The sequence below is a fragment of the Sinohyriopsis cumingii genome, chromosome 2 (genome assembly GCF_028554795.1).
Source record: "Sinohyriopsis cumingii isolate HCF-2022 chromosome 2, ASM2855479v2, whole genome shotgun sequence".
Taxonomy (NCBI): Eukaryota; Metazoa; Mollusca; class Bivalvia; order Unionida; family Unionidae; genus Sinohyriopsis; species Sinohyriopsis cumingii.
In genome coordinates, this window is record NC_142962.1 from 12,844,118 (window position 1) to 12,858,093 (window position 13,976).

Genomic DNA, 13,976 nt, shown 5'->3' on the forward strand with positions numbered 1-13,976 from the left:
TTAAATGTATCCTGATTGCAAAGCAACATTTGGAGAGAAAAAAAAAAAAACACCTTTCTGTGCGATTTCTTTCAACCTTCTGATGATCAGCTAATTAATAAACTTCTTTTGAGATAAACCATTTTTGTTTGATACAGGTTGTTTTAGAAGCCAATGATTGACCCAGAAATTGATCGCGTAGATGTAATTAATCGTCCAACTAAGCCTCTAATATACTATCAGTATCTTTATAGTCAAGTATATGGCCAAATGCATTCAGTTCAAAATTAATTATTACATTATATTGATGCCGGTAATCTTCAATTAATATGTTTAAATCGTTCTCTTTGCGGTAAAGACCTTTGATTAAACCTTTCAGTTATTCTGGTATTAGTAATTTTCTGCATAACATGTTCTTTCTCTAAAATGTTTCAGTAAAGTTTGCAACACATTATTTTTTAGCCAGCTGACTTATTATAGACTGCGATAAGAATTTGAAAATGTTTACAAACCCAGCTTTCCTCTTAGCTTATGTTTTCTTTTAGGAACATATCACATATTAAATCCTAACTATATGTATTTCTCGTCGTTGATTTGTATATTTCTTATTTTTTCACATTTATTATCGTTTTCAGAAGCGTCTATGAATAAATTGCTGTCGTGACCGAAGAAGTTTTGGATGAACAAGGGCATTATTTTAGATATCTGAAATTCAAATTACATCCTTTATGCGTTAGACTTCTATACTTGCCTGTTATTGATCGAGATCAATAACATTGTCTTTAACAATTTTTCTCACAAATATTGCCTTCATTTCGTAAATTAAAATGTACTTCATATTTTTTGTGAACTTAAAAGTTTTATATTTTTAGTCCTAATTAATCCAATGGGCTGGTATTGTGATTTTGCCTAACGCGTCTTAACATACTTGAACACAGTATGTTCCTCTGCAAATCGTTTATATGTACATGATACTATCACAATGCTCATGATACAACGATGCTTTCAAAATTACCAAAAAAAAAAATAAAAAAATAGCGCAACGTAACTTATAACTTTCCTGGCCCATTGTTTCTAACTTTACTGTGCTTTCTTCTGGCATTATATTTATAGAGTTGTCTGCACTTCCAAATCTTAGTTTTTATTCTGCATCTTTTCATGGACAAAAAAAAAAAAACAATGAATGAATTTTCCACAGGTATATTTCTGCTCATGTCTGCATATTTGTGATGACATGAATTTAAAAACAAAATATGTAATGATACTGTTCCATCCTTAGTGTCGTCTTCGATGACGATGTGCACCGTTCTGCCTCGTCACCATTGGTGACGATGAATATGCAATGATATATTATTAAAATCTCTCTCTCTCTCTCTCTCTCTCTCTCTCTCTCTCAGTTACCATAACCAATTTAATGTAGTTTCTCTTCATACCGCGAATTTTACCTTCGTAAATATCATATACATTTAAAACATATAACTAATTGTTAATTATTCTCTATTTTGACTGAACATCTATCAAATCAATAACTGTATTTATCAAATTGTATTTCAATGGTCCCTGGGAATTTTTTTGAGTGTTTAAAATAGCTTTAACAGCGTAGAAAAAATTATTACCTGATTACCCGCATTTATTTCGCTGATGCAAGATTTCATATTATAAATATATGTTTGAAAGCATGTGTGTGTGTGTGTGTGTGTGTGTGTGTGTGTGTGTGTGTCTGCAGTGTTAAATTTTAAATCATGTCAAACGTCCTTCCTATGCTTTCGCTTAGTTCCTGCCCAAACTTTGGTATGTAAAATATCAAGTACATATTCAATGATATCAAGCATTTCACCTCTGCTTATCATGTTCAATGTCTTGTTCTATTATAAAATGTATGTACTTGATTCTTTCTACTTTTTGCGTGGGTCTTCTTTTGGCTCATCGATAAGTCTAGTTATACTTTATCAGAATGAAAATGCAGAATATATATATATATATTTATGATATTCTGACAATGCGGTTCGATTTCATTGAACAATTCATAGAAAGTCTTGATTGCCGAAGGAAAGAAAAACAAAACGATCGTACCAGCATAAATTTCACGTGTCCGACGTTAGCAGCTGTGGTAGAGTAGTGTCCAAACAGACAGAAATAACATTATTTTTCACTTACTGTGCTTACGCATCGCCCATGCAAAAGCGGTCGTACTAAATAATGCCTGAACTACTAGGAACTTGAAATCATAGCAAAACTGACGATGCACGCACGCATTCTGCGACAGCTGATAATGGTTTATAGTGTCTGCATTTGCATGCGGGTTACATAAGAACTTTGGCGTTATCTTTCCAACGCGACTACACCAACGTAGCGATTAAAAAAAACAATGATTTTCTACATTAAAACTTATGGACTTACGCAAAAAAATGAGAAAAAGGCACGTGTACGTGGCATCATATAAATGTATACCGTTAAGAGATGCGATGCTGAAATAACGATTGAAAAAATAAATATATGCTTACATATGAATAAAAACAACGTATTTTCTTATTTGACTGGGATAGCCACGTTTCATTGAATCTTATTTAAAACCATATTATAGATTCTTTTCAAGATTTACCATCATCTAAATATTTTCTACATTAAAAATATTCCAAACATTATAAACACTTGGTTATTATTAAAAATTATTTAACATATTAAAAAATTATAGTTTAGGTCAAGGAAATTTGCATATTTTTGTATATCAGGATCATTATCAAGTCTGGTCTCTCAGCACCGTTATCCATGATCAAATCTGGTTTCTCAGCATCGTTATCCATGATCAAATTTGGTCTCTCAACACTGTTATCCATGATCAAATTTGGTTTCTCAGCATCGTAATCCATGATCAAGTTTGGTCTCTCATCACTCTTATACTTAATCAAGTTTGTTCTGTCATTGTCTTAATACACAATCTGGTCCATCAGTATGGTTATACACGATCAGATTCGATATATCGTTATCCTAATAAATAATAAAGTTTGGTCTATCAGAACCCTTATACATGATCAAATTTTGTCTCTCAGTGTAGTTATTATGCACAATCAAATTTGGCCTATCGAATGGTCATATACGATGAAATTTGGTATTTCAGTATCGTTACATCTATCCAAATTTGGTATATCAGTACCGTTACATCTATCCAAATCTGGTATATCAGTATCGTTACATCTATCCAAATTTGGTATATCAGTATCGTTACATCTATCCAAATTTGGTATATCAGTATCGTTACATCTATCCAAATTTGGTATATCAGCACCGTTACATCTATCCAAATCTGGTATATCAGTATCGATACATCTATCCAAATTTGGTATATTAGTATCGTTACATTTATCCAAATTTGGTATATCAGTATCAATTCATCTATCCAAATCTGGTATATCAGTATCGTTACATCTATCCAAATTTGGTATATCAGTATCGATACATCTATCCAAATTTGGTATATCAGTATCGTTACATCTATCCAAATTTGGTATATCAGTACCGTTACATCTATCCAAATTTGGTATATCAGTATCAATACATCTATCCAAATTTGGTATATCAGTATCGTTACATTGGTATATCAGTATCGATACATCTATCCAAATTTGGTATATCAGTATCGTTACATTGGTATATCAGTATCGATACATCTATCCAAATCTGGTATATCAGTATCGATACATCTATCCAAATTTGGTATATTAGTATCGTTACATCTATCCAAATTTGGTATATCAGTATCAATTCATCTATCCAAATCTGGTATATCAGTATCGTTACATCTATCCAAATTTGGTATATCAGTATCGATACATCTATCCAAATTTGGTATATCAGTATCGTTACATCTATCCAAATTTGGTATATCAGTACCGTTACATCTATCCAAATTTGGTATATCAGTATCAATACATCTATCCAAATTTGGTATATCAGTATCGTTACATTGGTATATCAGTACCGTTACATCTATCCAAATTTGGTATATCAGTATCGTTACATCTATCCAAATCTGGTATATCAGATCGTTACATTGGTATATCAGTATCGTTACATCTATCCAAATTTGGTATATCAGTATCGTTACATTGGTATATCAGTATCGATACATCTATCCAAATTTGGTATATCAGTATCGCTACATCTATCCAAATCTGGTATATCAGTATCGTTACATCTATCCAAATTTGGTATATCAGTATCGTTATATCTATCCAAATTTGGTATATCAGTATCTATACATCTATCCAAATTTGGTATATCAGTATCGTTACATTGGTATATCAGTATCGATACATCTATCCAAATTTGGTATATCAGTATCGATACATCTATCCAAATCTGGTATATCAGTATCGTTACATTGGTATATCAGTATCGTTACATCTATCCAAATTTGGTATATCAGTACCGTTACATCTATCCAAATTTGGTATATCAGTATCGTTACATCTATCCAAATTTGGTATATCAGTATCGTTACATCTATCCAAATTTGGTATTTCAGTATCGTTACATCTATCCAAATTTGGTATATCAGTATCGTTACATCTATCCAAATTTGGTATATCAGTACCGTTACATCTATCCAAATTTGGTATATCAGTATCGTTACATCTATCCAAATTTGGTATATCAGTATCGTTACATCTATCCAAATTTGGTATTTCAGTATCGTTACATCTATCCAAATTTGGTATATCAGTATCGTTACATCTATCCAAATTTGGTATATCAGTACCGTTACATCTATCCAAATTTGGTATATCAGTATCGTTACATCTATCCAAATTTGGTATATCAGTATCGTTACATCTATCCAAATCTGGTATATCAGTATCGTTACATTGGTATATCAGTATCGTTACATTGGTATATCAGTATCGATACATCTATCCAAATTTGGTATATCAGTATCGTTACATTGGTATATCAGTATCGATACATCTATCCAAATTTGGTATATCAGTATCGTTACATTGGTATATCAGTATCGTTACATCTATCCAAATTTGGTATATCAGTACCGTTACATCTATCCAAATTTGGTATATCAGTATCGTTACATCTATCCAAATTTGGTATATCAGTATCGTTACATCTATCCAAATTTGGTATATCAGTACCGTTACATCTATCCAAATTTGGTATATCAGTACCGTTACATCTATCCAAATTTGGTATATCAGTATCGTTACATCTATCCAAATTTGGTATATCAGTATCGTTACATCTATCCAAATCTGGTATATCAGTATCGTTACATTGGTATATCAGTACCGTTACATCTATCCAAATTTGGTATATCAGTATCGTTACATCTATCCAAATTTGGTATATCAGTATCGATACATCTATCCAAATTTGGTATATCAGTACCGTTACATCTATCTAAATCTGGTATATCAGTATCGTTATATCTATCCAAATTTGGTATATCAGTATCGTTACATCTATCCAAATTTGGTATATCAGTATCGTTACATCTATCCAAATTTGGTATATCAGTACCGTTACATCTATCCAAATTTGGTATATCAGTACCGTTACATCTATCCAAATTTGGTATATCAGTATCGTTACATCTATCCAAATTTGGTATATCAGTATCGTTACATCTATCCAAATCTGGTATATCAGTATCGTTACATTGGTATATCAGTACCGTTACATCTATCCAAATTTGGTATATCAGTATCGTTACATCTATCCAAATTTGGTATATCAGTATCGATACATCTATCCAAATTTGGTATATCAGTACCGTTACATCTATCTAAATCTGGTATATCAGTATCGTTATATCTATCCAAATTTGGTATATCAGTATCGTTACATCTATCCAAATCTGGTATATCAGTATCGTTACATAATACATGCTCAGATTTGGTATAGCAGTGTCGTTCTATACAACCAAATCTGGTGAGTCAATATCGTTATACATTATCAAATTAGTCAGTCAGAATCGTTCTACTGCATCATATTTGGTATATCGGTATAACCCACTCACGACCATGTGAAGCTAAAGGTTCTAAAAAATAACGTTTGTTTTAATCTCTCTCTCTCTCTCTCTCTTGGTTGGTAAAGCAGCAGACAATCAACCAACAGAGAAACATAAGGATGGACAGTACAAAAATAACCTTATGACGAGTCTTCCCAACTTCACCCTCTCTTTCTCTTTACCATCATAGCAAGCTTAGGGCGAATAAACATGAATAAAACAAGTGTAGCGGATCTTCGCCTGCGTCATGCGAAGATGTCTCTAGGTCTATGAATGATGATAAAGTTTACGGACAAACCGACCAACGGAGATGGGAAAGAAAGAAAGAAGGAGGATGGTTATGGTTGATAACAATATTAATTAAAGCAAAATAACGATCATCTGCAAATAAATTAAAATTTTTACCTCATGCTGATTCGTCATTTCGCTTAGTCTATATTCCACACTCGCTTCAATGTACGCACCGGTGACTGAATGGCTGTGCATTAAGTTGTTAAAGAAGCTAACAGCGCTGTGTTTGTAGTGCTCTACTTTCTTTTTGAAACTATCTTTCAGGTTTAGATCATGTGTCTTATGATATTTGTTTAATCAATATGCATAAAACCAGAAGATCAAAACAGAAAATAAGCAACTTATCAATTTGCAGATAGGATTGTGAACAACCGCATAAGGTACAAAACTACATTTTTAACGGACACAACTGAGCAGGAGTTCACTCACTTCGTCAATACAAAGTTGCCTGCAGTCAATAATAATTCTGTGTGAAATTCAAGTATATGTATTTGTATGTGATATTAAATGTACTAGTTGTAAACATTTTTCATTAAAAGAAAACGAGGCAAGCCTTGTTACCTTTTGACGAAACATTTACACACACACACACACACACACACACACTAGCAGTTTACAATACTTCCTTCTAAATGTCAGATGAAACGTAATCTGTTTCAAAGTGAATAGAATCGAGATCTACTTTAAAGAATAGATCTGACATGCATCGATAAAGGTTTCATGTTTTACCTTCCGATTCTTTTATTCTCTTAGTTTAGTAACCTATCACAATAAGAGTGACATTTCATGCTAGGGAAAGATGTTGTTAAGAACGATGTGCTCCGAATTAAGTTTTACAGTTTCATAAATGTGAAAGCTATAATTTGATTGGTGAATTGAAGCTTCAACAGAACATGGCTTCATATCGGTGTTCGTCAGATTTCCGTTATGCGTATGTGCAATATTATATGGTGTACAGGTAATGTATCATCAAAACAAAATATAGTGATAAAGTGTTTTAGATATTCTTCAACAACTGTTGTGTCTTTGTACATTTGTGTCGATTACTTTTGTTTCGAATTATTTTGTTGCGTAAGTGGTACGTGCCATTTATTGTGTTTTGGCATTTGATCTCAGTTGTGCTTTTATTTTTCGTACGCTGCAGTATTCTTATATGTATCATTTGGACTCGAACTGTTTGGTTAGAAATTTACGATTGTACTTCATATAAGCTTGTGCTATCCCTGCAAATCAGCCATAGAACTTGATGTACCTATTCATAGTCTGAACCAATAACAAAGATTGGAACATCTGATATGGCAAATGTAGGTACCCAACAGTCCCATCTGAATCACTGTAGCATGTGAAAGATTGGTTGTCACTTTAAGGACTTGGCCTCAAGAAACACCGGCTGTCACTGTAAGGGGCTGGCCTCAAGAAAAGGTGACTGTCACTTTAAGGGTTTAGCCTCATGAAACAGTGCTTAATGGGGTTAGTCATAAAACAGTAGCAGTAACTTTAAGGTGACACTAGTAAAACGCAACGATTTAATGGACACGTGTTCTTGCGATCAAGACGCTTTCCACCCAGAGTTGCTTTTTCTATTTCGTCGAGTCCCGTGAATTTACAGATTCTTCTGACTGGGCCGTGACGTGCACAAATGAAACCATACATTTGCAATACGAATTGAGCAAATAAAAAGTTTTGTTTACTAAAAAAATTCAGGAAATGTAGGTACTTTAAATGACTGGCCACAAGACCTGCCCAGCTGTAGATCTCTTATAAATACAGGCTTATATGACGTAAAATTGTACTTTTCTGACCAAACAATGTATTGAATACCACGTTTTTGCAATCAGTGCGAACTAACTTCACATTATAGGAATTTCTATGTCATCTTCAATGATTAAATCAGACAGTCAATCCAAGGTTATGGCTGTAGGCAAGAAATACTAAGTGAGCACTCACCATCTACGTTTGCACTGTTTTTGCTCAGAGAATACCTGCAAAGAGAGAAAAAAAAATACATTAAAAAAAAACCCTGCATCTCCACGTTATGACTGGTACAAATGAAGTCTAAGTCTATTGAAGGCCGAATGTTTTATATATATGTATTTGGGCGTTCGGCTACACCCGTTTGCATGCAAGAATTTACCATCCTTTTATATAAACAAGATTGTTAAAAACAATGCAGGTCTTCATATATACTGATGTATAGCCCCACTAAAATGATATGGGAATTTGACGAATGTACGACCTTAAGGATGTTCGGTTTCGTACAATCAGCTCTTGATTCACAGCTCAAAAATGACGTGAACATTCTGCCAAAACGTAATTGATAAGACTTCACTTGTTACCGTAATTAATTAAGTCGTAGCGCGATGAAGTCTGGGAGAGTTTATGAGATAAATGTAGAGGTAGTGACTGCATTCTCTGATTAGTAATGAAAATTCATATGCAGTTTTAATAATCTCATTAACAGTTTTGTGAGCGAGAATGATAAAGTCATCTAAAATATACGACATCTTGGGAAATTTGAAGCGTTTTACGAGGCACCGTAATCTGCAGCTGCTTTATATGATCTTTCTTTACCCTTGATACAAAAGTCTGATTGTTCTTTATCTTCAGTACGTAAGTCTGATCTTTCTTTGCCCTTGATATCAAAGTATGATCTTTCTTTACCCTTGATATCAAAAGTCTGATCTTTCTTTACCCTTAATACCAAAGTCCGATCTTTTTTCTCCTTATTACAAAAGTCTGATCTTTCTTTGCCCTTGATATCAAAGTCTGATCTTTCCGTACCCTTAATTTTAAAGTCTGATCTTTTTTTACCCTTAATATCAAAGTCTGATCTTTCGTTATCCTTAATATCAAAGTCTGATCTTTCTTTACCCTTAATATCAAAGTCTGATCTTTCCTTACCCTTAATTTTAAAGTCTGATCTTTCTTTATCCTTAATATAAAAGTCTGATCTCTCTTTATCCTTAAAGTCTGATCTTACTTTACTCTCATATCAAAGTCTGATCTTTCTTTAGCCTTAATATCAAAGTCTGATCTTTCTTTACCCTTAATATCAAAGTCTGGGCTTTCTTTACCCTTAATATCAAAGTCTGATCTTTCTTCACCCTTAATATCAAAGTCTGATCTTTCTTTACCCTTAATATCAAAGTCTGATCTTTCTTTACCCTTAATATCAAAGTCTGGTCTTTCTTTACCCTTAATATCAAAGTCTGATCTTTCTTTAGCCTTAATATCTAAGTGTGATCTCTCTTTATCCTTAATTTCAAAGTCTGATCTTTCTTTACCCTTGATATCAAAGTCTGATATTTCTTCACCCTAAATAGCAAAGTGACTAGGTAATCAAGAGTACACACAATCTTTTCCAAGATCTGGAAATCAAATCATGTTTCATTAAGATCTCCGATATTAACGAGCTGTCAGATCAAAAAGATTCTTCGGGCTTTTAGTGTGGAAAAGGAAATCAGCAAATATTGTTTTTTGTTTTTTGTTTGTTTAGGTTTTGATGTAGCTTACATATTTCAGTATGGCTGTAATTTGTGCTATAGAAAATGGAGACTTTATTCAATTAATGGCTCGAGATGGTACCCTGTGATGTTACAACGGCAACTGCAACTTTATCTCCATCTGCCGAATCGGATGTATAGGGTGACATATGGCTGCGACAGAAGGGTGAAATTTCATATATATTTTTTAAATGAAAAATGACATGATTTAAAGAGGACTTTTGTGATAGCAAACTGATGAGGAAGTTTGTGATCGTAGGGCAAGTATAGAACATAAATTAATGGTAAATGAATGTTCAGTGAATAATATATGCATGTTCAACAAAGGTTTATATATTTTCTAAGAGCAATATTTAAAATGTAACAATTCAATTTTCTGTTGTCATTACGATATCCTTCAATCTGATTAGCCTTTTTGAATTTCTATGGTTCCCAACATGATGAAAAGATAAAAATGTTCATGGTTGATTGAAAAATTCATTGGCATTACGTTTCGGACCATTCGCAGAGAATACTGGGTAAAGTAGATAGGAAGCTAAATGATGTCCTGTTTCTTTGCGCCGACAACGGCAGTAATGTGTCGAAAATTGCAGCTCGTGTGTACTTAAAAAGTATAGTGTTCAATATTAAAGGATGCTGCACAGGAACAAAAACATAAGAAGCTCTGGAAATTTAATATAAAAGTTTAATCGATCAAGGCTTTCAATGTTCCAGAGATAGAAGAGAACTCATGACAGTGCAAATCCTTTTTCTTGAACTTGCGTTTTAAACAAGTAGCCGTACATTTTACTTTTTGACTTTTTTTCTCGAAAAACATTTAGCGAAGTAGGGTTGCGTCTCGCCTTTAGACATGTCTCGTGCTCAATTTTAATTTTAAGATTTAAAATAATGTAAAGACTGCCATCCCCAATCCGCTAAAAAGTGACAGTGGAAGCTGACATTGTTGGTCGTACAAAATGGGTCGAAGGAAAAATAAAACAGTTGTAGCTTTTGTTGTCGTTCATAGGAACGTGTTGAGGGTAGTTTTGTTAAAAAGTCATGGTTGATAAATCCCGGTCAAACGAAAAAGTGAAGCCATAATTGGATAGCTACAAGATGTGGGGGCCATACACATAGTATTTGTTTTTGGTATAATCGGACTAGTTGTAAGGGGCGAATTTTAGATTTCACTAATTATTTATGGTGTAGTCTCCATCTGAACAAGGATAAATAGAATTAGACAGAGAGCAATATATGCAGATTGTCGATTCAGTTACTTGATCATGGTGCCAGTCGGAATATATTCGGTCTTTTTCAGTCAGAGAGCGATATATACACTTTGTCCACATGTCAATACAGTAACCAAATCAAGAAAAACGCCCCCGGCCTTTTCCGTCACATCGAGAAAGACATCTCTGATGTAATTTTGACGCGCTGAGGACTACATTCTGAACTAATTTCGTTCATATCAAACAGTATGGCGGCGGAAGGAGATAAAGTCACAATCGGAACATATCTGGCGCACTCACCAAACATATCAAATTTATATATATTCCTTGAACGGCAATAATGGCTTTAGCAAATGCAACAGAAACGGACTCCTTCAGAGAACATGGGAAGAACAGGAAAACCACGCTCCAAGCACTGGTATCTTACTAATTCATTGACAGGTAAAGAGACAGGGAGGATGTTTGAGTGACGAAGATCATGAGAAGTACATAATGCTGGACTAACAACAGGCTCATAATCTCGAAGCTCGATATTCGGAATCAGCCAAGCAGACGACCACAAAAGCATAAAAAATTATCCTAAAAGCTTCATGTCGCCCAACTGAACAGGAGAATGTGAAACAGGCGTTTGTCGAAAAACGTACAGCCAACTGGAACCAATCGATATACACTCCGAGAATGTCGAGGAAACCTGGGCATCTTTCAGGCACTCTGTTTACTCAAATGCATCAAAAATCGTCGGTCCAGTTCCATGTAAATATCAAGGTTGGTTTAATGAAAATGATACTTAGATACAGAGACTTCTGAATGAGAAACAAGCTACAGAGGGACTGTTTAGAAGACAACACTTCATCACCTAAGACGGCAACCTTCAACAACACGAAGAGGACTGGCTAATGCAAACACAGATTTGCAAGACTCGTCGCTAAACAATGACTCAAATGAGATTCAGTCCTACGCAGACAGGAATGACGTGAAGAACTTGTGTGATGCTTCGAAGAAAATCTACAGGTCACAGTCATCAGGGACATCTCCAGTACTGACCGCTGATAGAACCACGATGCTCACTGACAATGGACGGAAAGATACTTAAAAGATGGACAGACCACTTCAAAACATACTATTATAAACAGTGATCTATCAGCGATGAGACAACTGATCGACTGCCCAAAGTGGAAGTCACTTGCTGATCATCCAAAGCTGACTGAAACTGTGGAAGCAATTGACCTGCTGTGAAATTGCAAAGCACCTGGATTAGATGCTATACAGCAGAAATATACAAAGCCGGAGGCTTACACATGGTACAGAAACGCACCGAACTCTTCCTGGCAATATGGACTCAGGTAACTATACCCCATGAATACAAGGATGCATTCATCGTCCACTTATACAAGAGGCAAGGTAACATACAATCATGCGACACCATAGGGACATCTTGCTGTCAGAAGCCGGCCAAATCCTTGTCAGAATTCTGCTGAACCGCCGCGTGCATTACATAGATCAATCGACCAAGGGCTCTTGCTGAGAGTCAGGATGGCTTCATGAAAGGACCAGGGACCAATTATATGGTGTTTGCAGCTCGTCAATTCCAGGAAAAAATGTCAGCAAGAAAACTTCAACCTGTACACAACATTTGGGGGCCTGACAAAAGCCTTTGACACAGTTTGCCGTGGAGGCTTTTGGAATACCACGGAAAATATGTCTGTCCAGAGAAATTCTGTGTGATTGTTCGGAAATTCTATGTTGGCATGCTCGCTTGTGTCGTGGATGACGGTGAATTATATGAACCATTCTCAGTCACCAATGGAGTCAAACAAGGACGTGTGTTGGCCCCGACCCTCTTCAGTATGATGTTCTCTGTCATGCTTACTGATGCCTTCTGTGACTGTGACACTGGGATCTACATCAGATGCTGAACAGACGGCCAGCTCTTCAATTTAAAGAGACTACAAGTGGATACTACGTTACGTGATGTTATTTTTCGTGATCATCTATTTGCGGAAGACTGTTCCCTGAATGCCAAATGTGAGTCTGACATACAACACAGTATGGATCCTTTCTCTTCAGCTGTGACAATATCGGTCTCACAAACTGTATCAAGAAGACAAAGGTGATGCATCAACCAATACCACGAAAGCCATACGTAGAGCTTATCATCACAGTAAGTGGCCAAACTATCGTGGCAGTGGACAAACTGACCTATGTTGGCAGCACACTGTCACATACAGTACACATCGATGATGAAACCAGTTGAAGAATTGTTAAAGCAAGGTTGGCCTCTGGCAGACTATGTGTAAATGTGCGGGAGCGCAGAGGGACCAATCTACTGCCTAAACATAGGGTCTACAAAGTCACTGTGTAGCCGACGCTGTTGTATTCTTGCGAAACCTGGACGGTGTGCGGAAGCATTGCCATGATGCAAAACCATTGAGATGGGAAGACTCTGTCACCAGGATGTCAGAAGAGCAACTACCAAAGAAGATATTGTACGGCGAGCTGAAGGAGGGTAAGCGATTTCAGGGCAGTCAGAGGAAACGTTTTAAAGACACCCTCAAATCTCCCCTGAAACGCTTCAACACTGACCCTGGTCTAGTCTCAGCTATACTGGATCTACAGAGGAGGAGAATTGCAGGGGCAATATAGAAGCGCGAGCATCGTAAATCTCAAAACTGCATCATGTTCTCTGCTGGTCAAGCAAACCCAAGAGGCATCCCCTGTCAAGTGTGCCGAAGACAGTTTGGAGCATAAATTAGTCTGATCAGACACTCACGTACAGAAGCTAAACAATTTGGTGATGTTATGGTCATCTTGGAACTCGAATGATGAATAACAAAACAAAACATAAGAACATTCATACCATATCCGCGGTTATTTCACTAACTGAAGGAAATGGCCGAGCGATTATCCAATCATAACTTGATCTGGGAACCAATATGAACTTCTTTTGGCCTTTTTCGTCAAGACAAGCTATTTCTC

The 13,976-nt window shown here is 35.5% G+C and overlaps 1 protein-coding gene across 4 annotated transcripts in view; it reads right to left on the reverse strand.

Moving 5' to 3' along the window:
• LOC149804349 (metalloprotease mig-17-like) overlaps positions 1 to 13,976 on the reverse strand; it is a 78,845-nt gene that overhangs the window by 24,598 nt on the left and 40,271 nt on the right. For all 4 annotated transcript variants that reach the window (XM_089939214.1, XM_089939222.1, XM_089939230.1 and 1 more), the window contains one exon: positions 8,237 to 8,271. In XM_089939214.1, coding sequence (XP_089795340.1) covers positions 8,237 to 8,271 — 35 coding nt within the window. The remainder of the gene's footprint in view (positions 1 to 8,236; positions 8,272 to 13,976) is intronic.